Raw genomic sequence first — 23,410 nt, forward strand, 5'->3', positions numbered from 1 at the left:
AGTCAATTATTATCATGATGCTGGTAATATAGTGACTTGATAATAATATGCTGCATTGTACAGGAAAATAGAAAATTATTTTCAACACTACATCAAATTCATAGTTCTATAGCCCCAAGGTACTCCTATTTAGTATTTAGTTGTTAATACATGAAAGATAAAGATAAAATAAACATAAAGTGTACATATTTTATTTATAGCTTTTCAATAAAAATGACGTCATGATTGTCCATGAATAGTTGAGATTTCAGACAGATTAATAAATAAATTACTAACTCAAAGTTTCAATAAAAAAACCAAAAATATGCTGTGTTCATATTATAAATTATATAAGCAGGCCTTTAATAATATAATACAATGTATCCTGTACAGGTATGTTGTGTCATTATTCAAAATTAAAACTTTAAAAATGTAATAATAACATAATGATTACAATCTTGTTAATACAATTCTAAATATTCTATAATATGAATACTATATTATGTTCTACTAAACATGTTGCTACATATTATATTTCAAGCAATAATTTTTTCATGGTAATGATGGTTTCTATAATAATGTGAACTTACCAAAACTATGATAATTATACTACTAGTACTGAACATTGTATAAAATCGTCTAAATAGACCTGATATAAAATAAATTAATATAGGTTCCCATAGAAGTTCAACTTGAACATATTAGTATGTATGCACTATGCAGGTACCTAATGTATACACACTATTTGTAAACAGAAATGTTCAATGCCCTTTTTCTATTTCATTTTTAATCCAATACACGTAACCGGCGACGTTAACATAAGCCGCGGGTATATCTGCCAAACCGCAACTGATACCCCAAGCTACGATACCAACTTGAACTAGACGATCTGGATAATCCTTGTACGGACACATTAACGGACTGCCACCATCGCCCTGCACACAATACAAGTAACATCGATGTAGTAGTCGAATGATTTAAATATGTTCAATGACAAATATTATGGAATTAAAAGAATATTCTGAGTAAAATTAGTTAATAGCTTCATAATAAATATAAAACAATATTATAGTTAAAATATTTTCATATTTTGTGAAATTAGATAAGGGATATAAATAGAACGGAGAAATACTATAAAATTAATTTTTGTAATACCAATAAAATGTCTTATTGAGTGGTTTGAGAGTAAAAACATCATTATAAATATTGTAGAAGAGTAGTTAATCTGTGCCTATGTAAAAGTCAATTTTCGATACTATTATTACTCAATAATTCAAAAAGAAAAAATATTGGACATTGAACATAAAATATCAAAAATCGACTCATATACAGTGATAAATTAATTTTTTTTCAATTTATATAATAAGTGTCCATACTACAACGCCACTTAGTAAGCTATTATTGGTGGTAGTACAAAACTAAGTTTTAGTGTTTCACTAAAATTCACATTTGTAATTAGTGCCTGAATTTTAGTGTCTAATGTGCTGCTTTATTGACATGTAGGTATGTGCACGTACGAGAGCGCCCTGCTATTTTATTTCATACATTGTAACTCACACTAATGATCACTTATTATGTACACATTTACACGACCCGCATGCAAACACATAGAAAATTGCCTATATTGAACTCCTGTAGAACAGTCGGTATTGATACCCCTTAATAATAGGTTTATTCACTATAATACTCTTAAACGTACATAAAATAATATTAAAATACATTTATTATTAATAAGATTTTTCTATTTTTCTTTTGTAGATAACTAAAACAATAATATTATAATAATATGTTGTTATGAAATACGAGTATCAACTATCCAGGCTCTAATAATATTTAAAATTAATAATTTAAATTTAAATATATATTTAGGTAATTTAGGTTGTATTGATTCAGCCAACTTACAAATATTTACATTCCCTACTTAGACCCTTTGGTCACAATATAAAGTAAATAAATGTTATCTTACTTTACACGTGTCTTTTCCTTCTTGACCACCGGCACATATGAAACTATCGTGCAATACGAATTTTGGTCCAAGTCTAGTGGCCCTGAGAGCGTCCATACATTTATTCCGAGGAACAATGGGAAGCTCAACCTTTTTCAATATACTGACTTCGTATTGACCAGTTTCTTCTACAAAATAAAATATAAAATATTTTATTATGGGTTTTTTTTTTGATCAAGTATATTCACATACTAGTTTTTCCCGATTCTGTTTTCTTAACAATTGTATAGTTATTGTAAGAAACAGTTTTACCCCAACCACTTGAGTAACACATATCATTAATAAAAATATCATCTGTCGAAGGTAAGCATATAGGTTGGATGTTTTCTTGTAAAGAAAATGAGTTGTCGGTAAAAATTAAGGCCACATCATTATAAATTCCTTTTTCGCTATAATCAGGATGAGTAACAATTTTGGATACTCTACGATCTTGATGGGGATATATTTCTTTTTCTGTTTTTAAGTCCCATTCACCTGCACGGACGATTAAAGTCGAGATATCTTCCCTAAAAAAAAACAAATATTAACATATCAATCTTAAATCTGTGCAGCAATAAAAAAATATGACTTAATAGTATACAAATGGGTTGATCAGTCATTTATTTTAAAAAATACTGTGATTTCATAAGCAACATTTAAGTTATAATTCAACTGTATAAATAATTATATAGGTGATCAATTACTTTATCACGCAATGAGCGGCTGTTAAAATGACGTCTTTCTCGATTAATGAAGCCCCGCAATGCAACACAAGTTTTTTTTCCCCCTCTTCCGATAATTTTTCTTTGAATATAGCCACCATTGATGGAAATTCACCAAACTCTGATTCATTATCAATTGCATCTCCAATTCTGAAACCAATTCCATTTTTATTCCAAGTACCACATTGATGTTGATCTTGATGGTTATTAGAGGTTTGGTCGGGTTCTGTTGTAATAATATTATTTTCAAGAATCGATTTGTCCGTCATTGCATACGAATGATCTACAGACGGATCTTTGGTAAGATTCTCAGATTGGCTGCCAAACGGCTTCTTAGTAGAATCTTCTGTTGGGCAAATGCATGGTTCTTTAGTATATTCTTCTTTTGGGCCGTTAGACGGATTCTTAGTAGAAATATCAGTCTGGACTTCAGATGGAGTTTTAGTGTTATCAGCTTCATTATAGTTTAAATTTGGTTCTTTAGTAAAATCTCCTTTTTGATCAACAAATGGTTCTTTAATATATTCTTCTTTTTGGCTGTCAGATGGATTTTTAGTGTTTTCAGCTTCATTATGGCTTACATTTGGTTCTTTAGTAAAATCTTCTTTTTGATCAACAAATGGTTCTTTAGTATCTTCTTCTTTTTGGCCATCAGACGGATTTTTAGTAGAATCATCTGTTTGGCTGTCAGATTGATTGTTAGAGCTATCTTCACTAATGCTAACATTTGGTTCTGTAGCAAAATTGCCTTTTTGATCAACGAATGGTTCTTTAGTAAATTCTTCTTTTTGACCACCAGATGGAATCTTACTAGAATCATCTGTTTGGCCGTCAGACGGATTATTAGTAACAGCTATTTGGTCAATACTTGGTTCTTTGCTATAATCTTCAGGAATAGATTTTTCGGTCGAAGTAATTTTATCATCATTGCAACAAACGTCCAAATAACTTTGACACGGAGCTGCGTTAATTCTGAAATGTAAAAATGTTAAGTCAAATATTTTAATGGAAATTTAATTGTACTATAAATTTCATATTCACGATATTAAAAATAATAAAAAATATACGATTATAATTGAACAAATATGTTAAAAAATATTATGAATTTTAAAACATTAAAAGTTCGTTATTTTATGTTATAAAAATGTTTAATTTACCCGGTCAATTTGGTTCTGCCTTGGGAAATTTGAACAAATAAATAATTGTTCGCGCAATATTTTGTATTAAATGTATTATCATCTATATTAATAAAATACAATGTTTATATGTGTGTGAATGATCCACAGACATGTCTATGTGTACATATATCGCACTCGAGGTTCTGAAATTCCGTACATTGGCAATGATATACCCGAGAATGTACATCTCGAACCCAACTTATTAAATTCTGCATTTTTAAAAGAGACTCGCACAGGGAGTTGGCTTACGGATTTTATTTTTATTTGTATAGAGTGTCCATTATTGATACATAAAATTGCAAAGCTATTATATTCAATATAATTTATTTTAGACCAGTATTTTATACTTTGGTGGAAATCCCTCAAATTACTGTGTTAAATTGTACGTATTTTACATATAGCAGAGTTTAAAGGTAGGGTTTGTTGGCAATATTTAATTTGTCATGGTGAAAATCGTGCAGGATCAGTTATACTCAATAAATAAATCTACTATTTATAAAATCAAAATCCTACAATGGATGACTCTTATGCAAATTCATAGTTTTCGATCGATAGGCTAATTTTAGATTCTGAGCGGAGCGAGGAAGCTAGTGGTTTTACAATGGTGTTTATTTTTCATGGTGAACATTATACAGGATCAGCTATACTCAATAAATAAATCTACTATTTATAAAATCAAAATCTTACAATGGATGACTCTTATGCAAATTCATGGTTTTCGATCGATAATATAGGCTAATTTTAGATTCTCAGAGGAGCGAGGAAGCTAGTAGTTTTACAATGGTGTTTATTTTTTTTTATCCTGTGTACAAAATTTCTACCAGAAGGAGTGCTTTGATTTCCATATATTATGGTATTTTATCTTTTAGCAAATTGGATCAAGATGGTACTTTAGAGAAGTCATTTTTTGATTTTTTAATTTTCTCAATTGTTAGTTAATGCCACAAAACCATCGACAAATAATTACGAAAAACCACTAAAAACGGGATTTTCATTTCTAACGTTTTGCTTATCACCATAGAAATGAATAAAAAATAATGATATTAGAATAATATTATAATATTAATGAAGCTAACAGGGTATAATAAATAATAACATTATAAAATATCCAGACTGACAAACCGTCTCTGGTCAGAATCGTTTTTCTTCAACAATGATATTATATCTTGAATTCAAGTTTAATACAATTCATTATACATTGACCCACGTCTTGTTATCTAATGTACAGCAGATCGACATCCACTTACTCGCTTTTGTATTAGTTACTTTTTAATACATAAGTTGAATACAGTACACCGATGAAAAACTATATTGCTGCCATTGGTTACAGAAAATAAAATAGTTACTATGTATGGATATAATATTTAAATCTTATATTTTATACGTCTTGGTCAAAACAACCCAAATAACTGTGTTTTAGTCTGTACAATCCAATCTAATCTAATCAGTTCTAATCAGTTTAATTATATTAATATTAATGGAAAAAAAATAATATATATTGATACATTATATTAATTATAATATTGTACTTTAAATTGTTTAAAACAATGATTGTTAATTGTATTTAATTGTATTTTATTATGAATATTTTAAAATAATTATACAAATAATAATAAATAATTATAATAAAAATATACCTTTTATTGATGGCACACACCCGCTTCAAACGAAGTAAATAAAGAGTTATTATTTATTATTTTATTTTGATTATTTAGAAATGTTAATACACCTTGCTACTATTTATTTTTAGATCATGTACTAGAATGGGACTTAGAATAATAGAATTTCAAATGTTGTGTGCTTTCCTACACTTGGTTTATTTGTATTGTAAAGCTGTGTTCAAGTGCATTCACCGTATCCATCAATATTAGGTTTATAATTATTATCATTTCTATAGTTGCTCAAGAATATTCATAAAATAAAGAAATATAATACAATGTATTTATTATTTTCTTAAAATATTTAGAATATATTAAATAGGTAATAATACAATAAGAATAAATTGTAATTAACAATATCGGTTATATTATATTCATTTTAACATAAATTTAATATGTTTTTGAACTGAATAGGTAGGTACATGATAAAATGTTTCCGATCTTTCGTAAGGTGTTGGTTGCCTACTTATTAACAAAAACATATTTATGATTCATATCTATTCCTTGCAGAAAAAAATATCGAAAAGCGTGATAAGGTTATTTTATTTTATTTTTTTCAACAATAGTTATTTACTACCTAATCAATTATTAGTAGGTACCTAACAATCATTACATAATTATATTGTACAAAAATAATTTATTAATGATCGAGATTCAAATTTCCTGGTCAGTATTCCACATTCCCATTACATATACAATATATAAAAATAATATTCATCTTAAATGATAAAATATGTAGTAAATAGGATGTACCTAACAGAAATAACGGAAAAATGTGGGAAACTGACTAAGTAATAACTTTTATTCTTTTACATTTTAAAATGTATTAAAATAATTTTTTTTTTTTATTTTTATTCTAAAATTATAAAAACGCATTTTGTAAGTTCAATACCAGAAGAATTTATATGAATAATCATGTAGGTACTCAATTTATATCCCGAGAAAACTGGATCATGTAGGTACCTGTAATTTTATAGGTAATTGACAAAAACTGTTAATCAGCGAATAACATTATATTATTAACAGTATATTATAATCATGCTATAGAACATTTTATAATTTAAATATTATCTTAAAGGAAAATCAATTGAAAAATAAAAAGGTCAATATATCCAAATTTTACACAGAGGCTTAGGTACCTAGATATTGTTTTATCGTTGAAAATGTTATAGTTATGATATTTTACCTATTTTAGCGTCTTACCTTATATTTATAAGTGCGTGACCTTCATAGTCCGGTTTATGACTTTTGCACATATGGTAAGGTGTACATATACAATCTTGATCATCATTTTCATCCGATAGTGTTGAAGTCTCCAAAATGGTCGTTGACTTGAGCCCTGTCGAGGACTGTTCATCATATGCCGGGTAGCTGTCCACTGTTAGTTGTGGAATAGACATTTGTGCGATTGCTGACGATGAAGCCATTCCGGCAAACAAAATCAAACCAAAAACATGCATGGTGTAATTCTGTGAACCATGATGAAATAAAATTATAATAAAGTAGGTACAGAATAATATTATACAAATCTTAAACAACTTCAAATATTATTTCAGACGTCTACGTTATTTTTTTCGAAATACCTAAATTGTAATATTACAAATTAAGTATGTCTTTTTTATAAAATATTCAATCATCCTAACTTTGATAAAAATTTGTTATTTGATAATTATTTTAAAATTTATTTAAGTAAAATATAACTCTACATTTTTTGCTACTTTAAAAATAATTATATTATATACATTTTTCACAATTAACTTACCATGACTAATGCAATTTGTGTAATAAAAAATAAAAATTCTATTTTATAGGAACTGATGGACTCGTGAAAATGAAATTTATCAACAAATTGTGCTTTTTATTTGTCTAATAAATAATATAATTGATGTGAATTTGTCTAAAGAGCATTATCACGTACACGAAATTCCTAACCACTTGCTTCCGTTGCTTCCTCATCAACAATAAGCTCGATAGTAATATAATGTACACATTTTATAATGTTTTTATGTATTCATTATAACCTGAAGTCCTTGAATCCAGTTTTTAAGTTGTACACAACGTATTTTTTCAGAATTCGGAATTCTTTCTACGTCATGGGTTAATTGATGAATTGGATACTATATACCAGTTTTTTTATCCATCTAACACCTCAGACATTATAACATGATTTTTGCACTACATGCAATGTAGGCAATTATTGTGTACCACTTTGTTGTACACTAGGTATCATACGGGTTACTGTGGATGAATTAAATTTGAATTTATAATGATATAAAATTATTTTATTATACGAAAAACGATTCTGATAAAATACAGTCTGTCAGCCAATATTAAAATATTACTGAACATAATATTATTTGATATACAGTGGTCGCCGCTTATAGTGTTTACTGGTTAAAAGAATCAGCCGCTTTTAGTGATCAAAAATGTCAGGAACGGAACAAACAGCCGTCTTCTGTGCATTTTTCGCCGCGTACTGTGATCAGGTTTTCGGTTATAGTGATCAGAAATAATCATGTCAGAAATAACATTTATAATAAAATTACCTATTTTTATGTACACAAAAGAGGAAAAACGATTACGAACGGCCGTCTTAATCTTATCTAATGTGACCCACGTAATGAGTGTACTTCATAATATCGTAATACCTTTCGTATATGTTTGAAACCGTTTGTGTTCCCGTTAATACCGATATGTATACGGATGACAGTATACTCGTACGTATAGACTTATACGCAGTTTGTTTTCGTCCGTCACGTTGTATTTATATTGCTATTAAAGTAGTTTGTTTTACTAATAGTATACCTATTATTATACCATTTAGTATACATAATATTACCTATTTAGAAGGTTGAATTAATTTTTGCCGAAAACATTGAATTTTAAAATGTCATCATGACATTAATGTATGACGTACATTAAATGTTACAATATTACCAAGTATAATATTTAAACATTACAACAAAATAACTAAAATTCGTTATTTTTATTCGTTTCTATGGTGATATACAAAGCGTTAGAAATTAAAATCCTGTTTTTAGCGGTTTTTCGTAATTTGTCGGTGGTTTTGTGGCATTAAATAACTATTGTGAAAATCGAAAAATCTCTTCTCTAAAGTACCATCTTTATCAAATTTGCTAAAAGATAAGATACTATAATATGTTGAAATTAAAGCACTCCTTATGGTAGACATTTTGTATACAGGATAAAATGACCGCAGATACATGCAATTTTCACTGAATGTTTAATGTTTATATTGGCATTTTATATGCACCATACGATTTTCTAAATATTTTGACATGTTTTGAACTGTTAAGCTTCAATTTTAATTTTTTTTCTATAATAAAATTTTCTGGAGCAAAAAGCACGAAAACTTAATACAAGGCTCCTGCAGATATATTGTTACAATAGAAGTTGAAAAAAATTAAAAATAAATATTCAGGATTTTTTTTATAAGCATTTAAAGTTCAAATTTTGACAAAATTTACCAAATTTTAAATTTAAAACAGTAGTTAAAAATTCATAAAATGTTCAACTTTTATAGTTAAAGATTGAACATTTAAAACAAAGTTCCATGTAAATGATTATTTTGTAACCAAATAATCTAATTTATATAAGACACCGTTTATTTGTATAGTTATTTTATGTTCAAATTTGGACAAAATCCGATATTTAAACAACGTTGAACGATTATATAGTTTTGTTTTATATTTAAAAAATTTTATTCGCGGGTACTTGAAACTTCTAAAGTACATTATTATAATATACAAATATGATAATAAACAAATAATAATAATTCAACTTAACTGGCTACCGTAATAATAATACCAATATAAATCTAATATATAAAATTCTCGTGTCACAATGTTAGTCTCGATACTCCTCCGAAACGGCTTGACCGATTTTTATGAAATTTTTTATGCATATTCAGTAGGTATGAGAATCGGCCAACATCTATTTTTCATACCCCTAAGTGATAAGGGTTGTCCAGAAAAAAATAAAATAAAAATATTATTATTTACGATAGAAATATTTGTTTATAAATGGTTGCTATTGGTTGTATATATAAAAAATAATAATATTACTATTAAAAAAATAATAGTGTATTATATATTGGTTGCTATTGGTTAATCGGTAATGTTTGTTGATTAGTATTATTATTTTTATCAATATATAAGTCTGAGAATCGGCTATTATCTAAGTTTCTATGCTGTGCTATAAGTAATTCCGGAGTTAAAAAGGAGTTGAACGATCATAATTTTTTTGTCATTTTTTACTTGCCACTAAGTGTGCAGGATCAGCTATATTATATATAAATGAATGTTTGTGTGCAGATCTGTGGGAAGAAGATAGGCTAATTTAAAAAGGGTTAAATTTGTTTTTTTTTATTCGTCGGATTTTAGTACGGTTAGGTTAGCTTAGGATTATGTATTAATTGATTATATTAATTCGCCGTATTATGTCAAACTTGGTACAACTTTGATACTTTATTAGAGTTAAATCATACACTTACGTACAAACAGCACGGGGTCCGTTCATGATTATTTACTGCTGTGAATCAGAATTTTTATCCTGGGCAACAGAAAAGTTAAGATAAATCTAGAACATCACACACCGAATATTAAATAACGCATCGAACAAAGTTTGGATCATATACAGTTTGTACATTTAACGGGTAACGAAGTGCACGGGATCAGCTAGTATAATCCTAGGCTGACAAATTCTCTTCGTTCAGTATCGTTTTTCGTATTCAATAATGATATTATAATATCATTGAATTTTAATTTAACACCATCCATTACAGTGACCCACTTGTAACCTATTGTACATCAGAGTGACATCCACTTACCCGCTTTTTTATTTTTATATTAAAATTATTTATAAATGATCATCACCGAATTTTTCTATTCCCACTATTTGAACCTCATATAAAAATCTTAATTTAAATAAAAATATTCCGACAAATAAGAAGTTTAATCAGGAATGATTTTTATGAAATAATATGTAAATATGCAATGTGTGTGGGAAGGTCGAATGAGGTTCTTCTAAGAGGAAGAACCCCTCTACTATGCAGTACTCGTTACAAAAATATGAAATACAAAATATAATAATATGTATGGGAGTACATATATATGTGTTTACGCGTTCTGGTGACATTTAAGGTCATTATTATAGTGGTTTTATTTTTATTCTTCTAAATGGTGTATCTTTTATTGTTAAAATGTTGGGACTATTTAAATAATAATTATAATTTTTGTTTTGTTTTTATATTATAATATATTATACCTAATCAATGATCTATAAAATATACTTAGTACTTTTGTAATATTATAGATGTAACTAATTTATTATTATTTATATAAAGAAAAATTAAATGCTGTTCATCGATAATCGCATCACTTGAAAACAGCTTGAGAGATTTTCCTATTTTTTTTAAAAATTATTTATCATGAAAAAGGATATTACGGAATGAAAAATTGGAAAAGCTGCCAGGAAAATAGGAAAGTTTGCTAAAAACTGAAAGAGCTCTTTTCAATAACAGATTGATCTGTGATGACTTTAAATGTCCATGGAACCTTCGTGCATTCATGTATGTGTGCACTAAGAAAGGATTTTTAAAAATTATAGAGGTGCTCAAACCTTGGATTTTGAAATTTACTATGAAAATTCAAAATTGAAAACTTTTTTTGTTTTTAAATGTTTGCCATTAGTAACTACGGTAGATGAGGTAAAAGCATGTATCAAATCGTCACGTTTATGACCTCGAATAAAGAAATTACAGCATAAACGAATATAAGAGTTGAATGTATACAGTGTAATCATGCTAAGAGGTACCACTGAATATCTCAAATGGGTGACTTTGTATTGAAATTGGGTTTTCGGGAGGTGATAGGGAGCACTTAAATACATATTTTCAGACCAGTTTCAAATTTTTAGCTCACTCGGTACGCGCATGCGCAATACAACTTACTTTTTTCTATTGGAAACCCCAATTTTTTTCTGCAGATTCGGGTAGAGTTTTTTTTTTTTTAACATTTATTGTATAAAAAGTTTTTTTCTATTTTCAAAACTGATCATGTTAGACGTAAGTAAAAAATTGGATTTATGCATAATTCGTGTTTAATGATATTTTCATTTATAACCACTAGATATAATAAAATAAGACCCAATTAAATGTTTAATTTACTTTGTCTGTTTTCAAATAATAATTTAATAATACTGTATTGGTTACTAAATTGATTATGGCGAATGTCAACGTAATAAACGCCTGACTGCTTTGACGTATGCCGAACGATACCCAGAAAGATACCATCCACCATCTAATTATGTCTTACAACTTTTACAAGGGTTAAATCAGGAAGGAAGATTTCCTGACACACAAATAAACCAACAAAGGCGTAGAGCAATTAATATTTTTGATGACGATAAAAAATTACAGGTACTAGCATACATAAGGGCTTATCCACGTTCGTCAATTAGGCATGTTGCTCGCGAAAGTGGAGTTTTATATGGTTACGCCCAAAAAATTCTAAAAGAACACAAAATGCACCCATATAAAATCGATTTTGTCCAACATTTAATTATTTCACACTTATTTTATTATGTCCTTTTATTATTTATTTATTATATTATGTATTAATTTGAATAATAATAATAATAATAAAAACATAAGCAAAATTGTTGGTAAACATAGTTCATTATTTTTATTTCAACACACGATCATAAAAATGAATATTATTATTTTAATTTATTAATAAAATGTTGTGTTTGTAAATATCCGAAACTAAAAATGATGTAAAAGAGATGAATTCCAACTCCTAAGTTCATACTTTGCATGTGATACCATTATAGGGAATCTATGGTTAAAATTTCAAGTTTATACCACTACGGAAAGAGCACTACAAAATATTGCACTTTTTTCGTTGCACATATTAATGTCAACACAACAATCGAATACCATTTACCAATTGACCATTATTACCTTAGCCACCTAATAAAGAATCCAAATTTATGATATTGTAAGAAAAGTAACTGTGATGAAAAAATGGAAAGTAGTTAATTACGATTATAATATTAAATTAAAATAATAATATTAATTTTTATGATCGTATGTTGAAATACAATATAATGAAATATGTTTACCAACAATTTTGCTTATGTTTTTATTATTATTATTATTTTTTTTTTGAGCGACACGTTAGATTACAGATTCAACTATTCAAGTGTATCAAAAGGTAGTTATAAGAAAAAATTGTTTGGCGCTTGTAAATTAAACCTATACCCATTATTTCAATTAAAAGTATTAATGCATATTTTACTAATCTTTAGAAGACCATAGAAACTAAACTAGGGAGCCAAAATTGATGATTTGACTATCAACATTTTCAGAAAAAAAGCTTTATAAGAATCCATTAAAAAATATAGTGATTGTCGTTTGAAAAAATAAAGTTGATTTTGCTATTGGTACACCTGCGTGTTTAAAAATTTTGAAATTGTTATAAAAAAATTGCCTGTTAAAAATAAAGACACGTCTTTTTTCGTTTTGACAAAATTCCATGTCATCGTTCCATAATCGTTAAAAAACCCCGCGTACAATGACATAAGATACACTCTGTATATAGTCACTTGCGATATACTTATAATATAAAAAAAAAATCTTAATTTTATATTACTCAAAATAAAAACTAAAATTTGATTTAAATATTTTTGGAAAAATTCAAAATATCCTGTTTATAAGTCTGCTAATAAGAAATATTTTGTTGATAAAAGCAATTATCTAAGTCAAGTAGCTTATTTTTTAAAAATGTTTTGAGTATATAAATTTAGAAAGTTGTATCTTTTTTTAAAATATTATTTTTGGAAATTTTCCAACAAGAGTATACTTTTTAAATTACTTAATAACCTGTATAGTTTTCACTATTTTGTCATACGTTTATGTAGAATCATTTTTTTTTCTGGTAAATCTTCGTGTCATACCCCGTATAGTATAAGTACACTAAACGTGTAATCAACTTACATAAAAAATTTTCATAGACTATTAAAAATTATTTAAAAGTAAATAATTACATGAACACGCAATGAGCTACAGTTAAAATGACATCTTCCCTGATTAACGAACCCATGCATTCCACCACGAGTATTTTATCACCGTTTTCCGATAATTCTTCACTGAATATCGCCACTGTCGATGGAAATTCGCCAAATTGAGTTTCACCATTAATTGCATTAATAATTTCAAAACCAACTCCATACTGATTCCAAACACCACATTTATGGTGTTCATGATAATCATTTAGGGATTTACCGGGTGCTGTTGTAATAAAAGATTCATCAATAATCGATTTCTCTGTCAAAACTTTTTCATTATTGGTAACATAAGGGTCTTTAGAATAATCTCCTTTATAATCAACGGATAGCTTCTCAGTATCTTCTACATTCTGGGTAACATATGGGTCTTTAGTATCATCTACTTTATGACCAACGGATGGCTCCTCGGTATCTTCTTCATTATTGGTAACATAAGGGTCTTTAGAAAGATCTACTTTATGACCTTTGGATGTTTTCTCAGTATCTTCTTCATTGTGGGTAACATAAGGTTCTTTGGTATGATCTCCTTTATGAACGACGGATAGCACCTCAGTATCTTCTTCCTTATTGGTAACATAAGGGTCTTTAGAATGATCTACTTTATGACCATCGGATGTTTTCTCAGTATCTTTTTCATTCTGGGTAACATATGAGTCTTTAGTATGATCTACTTTATGACCAACGGATGGCTTCTTAGTATCTTCTTCACTATTTGTGACATAAGGATCTTTAGTATGATCTATTTTGTGACCAATGGATGTTTTCTCAGTATCTCCTTTTGTAGTGTATGTGGTTGCACTGTACAACCGATTACTTTTGTAAGAGGTTATGTTACTTTTAAGAAATACTTTTTGGTTAAATTGTCTAATGAATTACTCTAGTCTTTAACTATACAATAGAAATATTATAATGTAACTTTCATGTTTTGTACACATTAAATTTCTTTTAATTATAATGTTGTGTTGCCGTTTATTAATGTGGACCTTGACATTACACCTTCATTATTGGTAACATAAGGGTCTTTAGAATGGTCTACTTTATGACTATCAGGTGTTTTATCAGTATCTTTTTCATTCTGGGTAACATATGGGTCTTTAGTATGATCTACTTTATGACCTTTGGACATTCTCTCAGTATCTTCTTCATTATTTGTGACATAAGGGTCTTTAGTATGATCTACTTTATGAACGACGGATAGCACCTCAGTATCTTCTACATTCTGGGTAATATATGGGTCTTTAGTATGATCTCCTTCATGATGGTTGGATTGTTTCTTAGTATATTCATCATTATGGCCGTCGGATAGTTTTTTTGTGCTATCCATATGATCAATACTTGGTATTATAGTAAAAATTTCGGGGAGAACATAACCAAGGTCACTGACAACCGGTAGCAGGGTTACTTGGCTTATACTTTTGGGTTAAAGTAATATTTGTATCACTACAGCAAATGTCTAAATAACTTTGACACGGAGCTACGTTCGTCCTGAAATTTAAAAATGTTGGAAACACATTTTAATTGAAATTAAATTATTGTACTCAAAATTTAGTATTTATGATAGTAAAAATAATACAAGTTTGTTTCTTAGTAAAAAATGTTGAAATATATTATTAACTTTAGAACATTAAAATAACATTATTATAATTTATTTAATTAATAATAATTATACCAAAAATTTAGGAAAATTTAGATGTTCTATGCTTACATAATATGCCGGTCCTGAACATGAAATTAATTTTTGTACAACATTTTTGTTGAATGTATTAATTTTAATATGAATAACAATGGTGGTGTATGTATGTGTGTGTGTGTGTGTGTGTGTATGTATAAGCGATCCACTCTTGGTTGACATACAAACGTAGTACATAAGCAAGAAGCAAGCCCATAACCGAGGATTCACAAAGCCAATTTTTAATCTTGCATTATAAAAAGGTTCTCACACAAGACATTTTTCCTCTTCAATAACTAATTTTAGGGTGAGTTCATTACATAAAATAACATATTTTATAATTATTACTTATAATAAATGTATATAATTTTAGACTTAATTAGTTGATGCCCGCCAAACTAATGTAAAAATATGCGTATTATACATTTAACGAAGTATGTAATGACGTGCAGGATCAGCTATTATTAATAAATATATCTACTATATAATATCAAATGAATAGGAAGACCTTTATGTAATTATGTTGATCCACAGTTTTTTACCGTTATTTCTAACATTTTCGTCAATAATATTCATCTATGTAATATCTTACACTATTTTTTTCTTTTTTACATTTTTTTATTACACTTAAATGTCAAGTATAGTTGATTCACGAAACACCAAATTTCCAATTGTCTTATGAAATATTAGAAATATTGATATTATTTATTAATCAAAAATAATCATTTAACAATAATTTCAACAATATGTTTTTACGTTCTTTAAATAAGTGTGATATGATTATTCATTTTTATACTGTTATATCATATTATTTTATTACAATATTTAAGTCTTGTAAGTATACACAACATATTATTGTTTTTTATTATCATATAAAATATTAATGCATTTGTAAATAATACTATTATAACTTATGTAAGCCACCATATAAAAATTAACTTAAAATTTAAAACGAAAAATAGACAAAATCAGGTAAGTGGATGTCGCTCTGCTGTACGGTAGATTACAAGTGGGTCGTTGTAATATTATATAATGGATTGTATTAAACTTGAATTCAATGATATAATGAAACGGATACCTACCACTATTTTAAAATTATATCCGCATAACTATGATTATTGAAAATGTCAACTATGAGTCATCTTGATTCTTAATATAGTTTTGTCAGAGAAATCTGTAACCCAAATTTTCCACATTCCAATTTATATATTATTATAGAACAATATATAAATTTATTCTATAGAGAATGACTTACAGAGCTTGTTAATTCCCATTTTATAAAGGTATTTATTTAACTCCGAACAGTGCCTATTTGTCGGGATGTTTATCCGTAAGATTTCTCGACAACGGCTAAACGTACAGGCTAAACTTGGTATATTTTGAACCAGGTTCATCTCTAGTTTTGCATGACGAAAATCTTTTTCTAAAATTTGATTTTGTTGACCTTCAAAAGACAACCGCAAATCAAGTATTGATAAAAATAATAATAATAATAATAATCCAACCGTAGCAACCGGATTAATATAGAATTTAAAAGTAATATGATAGTATTATATTGTACATATATTGTTATATTTGTCAACAAATGATGTTAAACTGAATTCCCTGGATACTTAAACGTCCTGGTGGGCTTTGGTGTAAGCAGAATAATTCTTAATAATTATTGTTATCGGGCTAAGAAGGCCATAACCAGGAATTTTGGAACTGATCATCAACGTAAAGCTTGACTTAAAGCTCAACAAATTAGACAAGCTAAATCCAGAGATACTGAAGATTCTTATTTACGAGTGCTTGATTAAAAAATAATCGTCAGCGTAAGGTTTTTTCTAAAGGTAATGAAACTCTTGATAAAAGGTCTACCCATTTAGAGAAAAACTGTATTGAACATGCTAGTAAAAGGGCTAATAATAGTGGCACAATTGCTCGTAGATTACTTCCACTTATCATTTTATGGGCTATATTAGTATATTAAATTACACAAGTTGCAGGGAAGCGTATTGGTTATAGGATAAATAATTGTCAGAAATTAATATTTATTTATTATAGTTTGCCATTGTTATTCGGACAGATCAGGTACAAGCATGCATTAAATTGAAATGTCACACATAGCCTACCAAAGTGGCTTAGTTGCACTTATAATAGCTCATCGGTATGCTTGATATGCTGATCTAGATAAGATAATGGTACAATGATTTTACCCAGATAAGGAATCTTATTAATTATGTGTACCTATTTTATTTCACTGGTCATATGAATTATGTGATGTATAGAAATATTGTTTTCTACACAGTAAAGTTTCTATATTGCCTACTTATTGCGCCGTCCAAAAAATTGTGTTAAATCGAATTACTGCCAAAAATATTTGTTGACTTGGAAACATTAGAAGTACTAAATAATAATTGTAATACTTATAAAATGAAATTAAAATACTATTCAACCTAATTGAAGTCGTATTTGATTATACTGTGTTAAACTAATAAATATAATATACATCGACCGCTTCTATTTAAACAGTAATCAATAATTTTTAGGTACATTCAATCCCTAACCACTATCCGCAAATTATGTTTCCGTATCAATAATAAGCTCGTCAGTAGTATAATGTGTACATTTTATATATTTTAAATATTGAATAATAACCCGATATCCTTGAATCCAGTCGTAAAGTTATAAACAACACGTTTTTTTTCTTTAGATTAAAAAAATATTTTTAGGACATGGGCTTATTGATTATTTAAAGGATTCTAGATACACCCAAGACATTAAAACATGATTTTTCGGAGCATTTTTACTATAAAACTGAACTACAGACTGTGTTATAATATAATTTAACAAAAAAAACTCTCACACAATATATTAGGTATAACACTATAATAGATACGTTTTAATATTATTATTTTAGAAATACGAAGGCGATTGGTTTGAAGTACGACACACCTTTTAAAAATTTACAATAATATTATTATGTGTTTGTTTGCGTGTGTGTGCTGTATGCCGGCCGGCAATAGTCTACACCGTGGAAGAAATATGTGAGAAATTATGTGCAATTAAAATAATTATAAATGTGTATGTTTTTATATGCCTATACTTATGTGATTTGTAATGTAAAATAATTATTAAAATATTGATTATGACAACACGAGATATTTTGTAAAAACCAAAAAAATTGTTCGAAAGAAAATTAGTAAGAGGGTATAGTCCACGATTTCTAAATATCTTCCATCGGGGGTCCGTGATCACCAAAAGTGTAAGAATCGCTGGTCTACAGTGATGTGTTTTTGAAATAGAGACGAAGACATCCTGTCGGCACGATGAGTGATGAGGAAATGACAAAATTAAATTAAACAATATTTTCATAATTTTACGCGATACGAATAATACGAGGACGATGAGGACAATTTTTATTTCAATTTACAATCAAATCACCGAAGTCTTCTGTTCACTAATTTCTCATTCGTAGTCACTATCACAGCTGGAGGAGACCCTCTATACGTTAGTTCATCAAAAAAGTGTAAAGCTATTATATAGCACCTACTTATACATTATTATACTAAGCTACAATAAATGCTTAAAATACATTAACCAATCTATTATATTATATAACTAATAATATTATATTAAATTTACTAAGTACATAAAATTGTCTTACTCACCTGGTTTAGGTACACCTAGTTAATAGTTTACCTTGGTTGATCCGTCCAAGACTCATGTCAAAATAATTTCTTACTGTCAAGCCGACTTAAAAATCTTTTTATATCGTTAAGAATCATATTATTGCGGTGGTACATGCGACTATTTCGGATCCGTGTTCTGATGAATAAAAGCCTTTGTTGGTTTACAATAATTGCATTCACTGTTGATCTGTGCACCTAATACCTATGAATCTAAAACGGAGTTTTATATTTAAAATAAAATGAACAATTAATTCTTCGTGGACTAATGGAGAGTAAAGAAAATTAAAAATAATTTTGGAAAACTTTAAGAAATTATAAATTAAAATAGTAATCGAAAAATAAAAATATTATATTATTCGTGAAAGTAAAAACTGATGTACATAATAATTTATATATTTTTAAAAAAAAAACTAAAAGAATACAACAATTAATAATAATAAATAAACAAATATAATAGGTTGGTTTCTTATATCGATAAAAAAAAAAAATAACGGACAATATTTGGCCAGCATAGTGTATTTTTTTTATAATCTATATAATCTATATAATAATCTATTATATAAAGAGGAGTCGTTAGTTTCCGTTGTCGAAAATAATCTCTGGAACTACTGAACCGATTTCGAAAATTCCTTCACCAATAGAAAACCACATTCTTTGTGGGTGTCATGGGTTAATTTGAAAAGGGAATTGATCGGGGCTGGTAGGTGTTATAACAAGAATTTTGAGATTTACGATAGAAATTTTTGTTTATTAATGGTTGCTATGGGTTATAGAAGTTGAGAATAATATTTATTTATTATTATTTTTTTTTTAATTTGAATATTAATGGAGCATCTCAAACTCGTTCGTTTCAATCAGTCGAAGTTACGAAAAGACGAGTACATACACTTGCGTAACGCCATCGCTACTGAAGGAGACGCGGCCAACATTGGTCGTTTGACCATTCTCTCTGCCCATTCTTCTTTTTATATCTATAAAAATGAATATGTTTGTGTGTAGATTAGACCTCTAGGTAAAAGATAGGCTAATTTAAAAAGGGTAAAAATTTGTTTTTTTATTCATCAGATTTTAGTACGGTTTGGTTAGGATTTTGTATTAATTGGTTATATTAATCCGCCGTAGGTGGAATTAAGTAAAAACGATAAACTTGGTATAACTTTGGTCTTTGATACTCTAGAGTTACATCATACACTTACGTACAAACAGCACGGGGTCCGCAATCCCGAAGGTAGATTGCCTACCAGATAATATACTGCTGCGAATCAGAATTTTTATTCCGGCAACGGAAAAGTTAAGATAAGTTTTGAACACCATACACCGAATATTAAATAATGAATTGAACAAAGTTTGAGTCATAAAGAGATGGTACATTTAACGGGCAACGAAGTGCACTGGTTTAGCTAGTGTAAAATAATATGAATAAAATATAAACTTTTTTTTTATATTATTATGCTTGTAGCCAACACTCGATAATAATAATAATAATTAGCACCCTACATTGATACCCTACATTACAGTCAAGCGCCAAGGCCGTCCTTAGGACTTTTGCTGGTCTCAGGGAAAATACAAATTCTTATGGGTCCTAAAATTCTAGACCGATTTAATATTTGGATGTCAATAATATTTCGACCGTTATTTTCTTATTGAAGAACGTAGTACAATATGGGAAAATACATCGTATATTTAAACGCTTCACTGGATGCCTACTATTGTACTTATCTATAGTAATTAATAATTGTGTATCTAAATCTTAAATGTATTATGCACTCTTGGCACTGGGCACTCTTACCTAGTGAAACCAGCGGTTTTTCTATAATATAGTTGAATTGTTGGGAAAATGAGTTTTTCTATTTCATTGTTTCTTATCACGAAATCATTATTTTTAGCCACCTACCTATTTATCATTTATTATTAATCATAGCGATTCTTAATTTTTTGTGGTACTACGTAGCTTGTTATTATCATTATTGTTTTTATTTTTTTAATTTGTTGCATTTTTATTTAGTATTTTTGTGTATTGACTTATAAGAAAAATAAACTTTACAAAATTCAGTAAGTGGAGGGGGGAGTGATAAAAAACGGCTATACGACATAAGCGCCAAAGGTACAAAAATGACCATTTGCACCAAAATAAATATTTTATACATTGAGTAGTTTTTCAAAATTGATATATCTTATAAAAATTATATTATACGAGGCGTGTCCCAAAAATAAGGTCTCCATAATTATAATAATCGAAATAAGCTTTATTCAAAATATTTTTTACATGGTTATATATACAGTACTTATGAATTATTTTTCCACATAATCGCTCCTTTCCTGTCCCAAAAAACAGTGGCCATGATTTTTTGAGCAGATTGCGTCACTTTAAACTTTCTTTTTTTCGGTGAGCGAGAATGTCTTCACTCCAGTGACTGTTGTTTAGACTCAGGAGTGTAATGGTAAACCCATGTCTCATCACCCGTTACTATGGAGTCTAAAAAATCCTTTCCTTGGTGTTTCACCCGTTGAATGCAAAAAACGAATAACGGCGCAAAGTTCGCATTGAGCATACACGGGAATAGAGGTGGCGGCGGCCGACATAGAAACGTCCATCTTAAACGCGTGTCAGACGCAAACTAAACATCGGATCTAGTTGAGCCGCCTCTCGTTGGAAAGGGTACGGCCGAAACTATACAATAGTGTTACCAAATTTTGAAAAATTTATTTATTTATGGCTCTAGGAGCATGGAGACCTTACTTTTGGGACACGCCTCGTATGTATACTATATTATATTAATATTATTTTATATAAATAGTTATTTGAAAATTGCTGTCTTATAAAAATGATGTTATATTAAAAAATTAATAAATCATAAATTATGATATACATGCAAATCAATATAAATTTAATACATCGATTGAGATTTTATAAAAAAAATAATGTCAATAATAAATTATAAATTTAATAAATTGGTTGATTTTTTAATCCCACTTTTTTCACATATTCTACACGATTTATTTCACCATCCTGGTATTTCTTCCATTGTACAATTATTTATCAGATTATACATTTGTCGATTAAGCTTAAACGTTTGGAGTTTTTGAACAATATAGTTCTAAATTTAATATCTGTTATTTAATATCTATTAACTGTGACACACAGATACCTAGGATTTTGGCGCTTATGTACGATAAGATTTTGGCGCTTTTGTACGATACGACTTTTTTTTTCTTATCTCATTTTAGCACTTATGTCTTCCACCGATAAAAAACCTTATTAAATTCGTATTGTTTGCACTGGAGATGACTTTTATACTTGTATGACCAGTTGAGATACCGCGCTGGTATACCTATTATACTGTAATATAATAATAATATTAAATACTGCTGCGCATCCTACTGAAACAAATAACGTTTTTAACAACTATTTATTGATATTCATTTATATATTATATTACTGCCTACTTAAAACATTATATATTATTGTTGTACCCGAGTCTGATCTAAAACTTTCGTTCTTCTAGGAGATTTTTTTTGTATACAAGCGCGGTCAGTAAAATTCTCTTTCTACGCATGGCATTTTCAAAATGTTTCGGTCCAAAACCTGCCAATTTCGGTACGGTTCCAGTCTCTGGTTCTAAGTACCTATGAAATTAAAAGTATTTAGGTAAATATTATAGTATAATAGTATTTAGATCTACAATTAATCAAGAAAATATAACATTATGTAGAAAATTATAGTTTATACCTATTTTATCGAATTTTGACTCTGTTATCAAAATTTGCAAATTATTTTGTAGTTAAATCGTATATAATTTACAATGTTAATAGCTAAGGCTCGGAAATGTAATACAAGATTAAGCAATCTAAAATTAACATAAGTATAATAAATACTCTAATTTTTTCTTTTTATACATTTTAATTTTTTAGTTCATATTTTTACGAATTTGTAAAATATTTATTAACAAGAGTAACGAATTTAGTTAGTTGTTTTGTTGTCAATTTGTAACTGAAAAAATATTATTCATATGGATTTAACATCTTTTGTCATTATGTATATTGTTATTTTGTATACACAATAACATTTTTTAAATATTTAGATTCATTTTAAGCAACGAGCTCGTAATTCGTATTTTTACCACGAATGGGTTCTCATTTTTGCACGGTACTTACATCGGGTGTTGACAATATTAGTTAATCACAGTTTGCATAATATTATAATATGAAATAATATTATAATTTTCATTAAATAATTTATAAATTGTATTTGTCTTTTTTCTAAAAGTCAGGTCAACCTACTACAGTCGTATATTATTATGCACCTTTTCGGTGATATACCTCTATCAGCACTTGATAGTTACCTAAAACAATAAATTAACTGATTACTCAACAAACCTAAACAACTTTACAGGTTTTAATTTTAATAACATAATATTATATTGTTAAAAAAATAGTCAATATAAAATATGTAAGTCA

General features: G+C 28.2%; 1 protein-coding gene across 1 annotated transcript; it reads right to left on the bottom strand.

Moving 5' to 3' along the window:
• Positions 1-303: 303 nt before the first annotated feature.
• On the bottom strand, positions 304-7,493 carry LOC100159048 (serine protease Hayan). Its single transcript, XM_001943157.5, has 6 exons — positions 7,284-7,493; positions 6,725-6,990; positions 2,668-3,657; positions 2,177-2,490; positions 1,946-2,112; positions 304-914 (listed from the first exon to the last, which is right to left on the bottom strand). The coding sequence occupies exons 1-6, from the start codon at positions 7,284-7,286 to the stop codon at positions 741-743; spliced, it is 1,914 nt and encodes a 637-aa protein (XP_001943192.2). The 5' UTR covers positions 7,287-7,493; the 3' UTR covers positions 304-740.
• Between the last annotated feature and the right edge of the window lie 15,917 nt (positions 7,494-23,410).

Source organism: Acyrthosiphon pisum, chromosome A1 (genome assembly GCF_005508785.2).
Source record: "Acyrthosiphon pisum isolate AL4f chromosome A1, pea_aphid_22Mar2018_4r6ur, whole genome shotgun sequence".
Lineage (NCBI taxonomy): Eukaryota > Metazoa > Arthropoda > Insecta > Hemiptera > Aphididae > Acyrthosiphon > Acyrthosiphon pisum.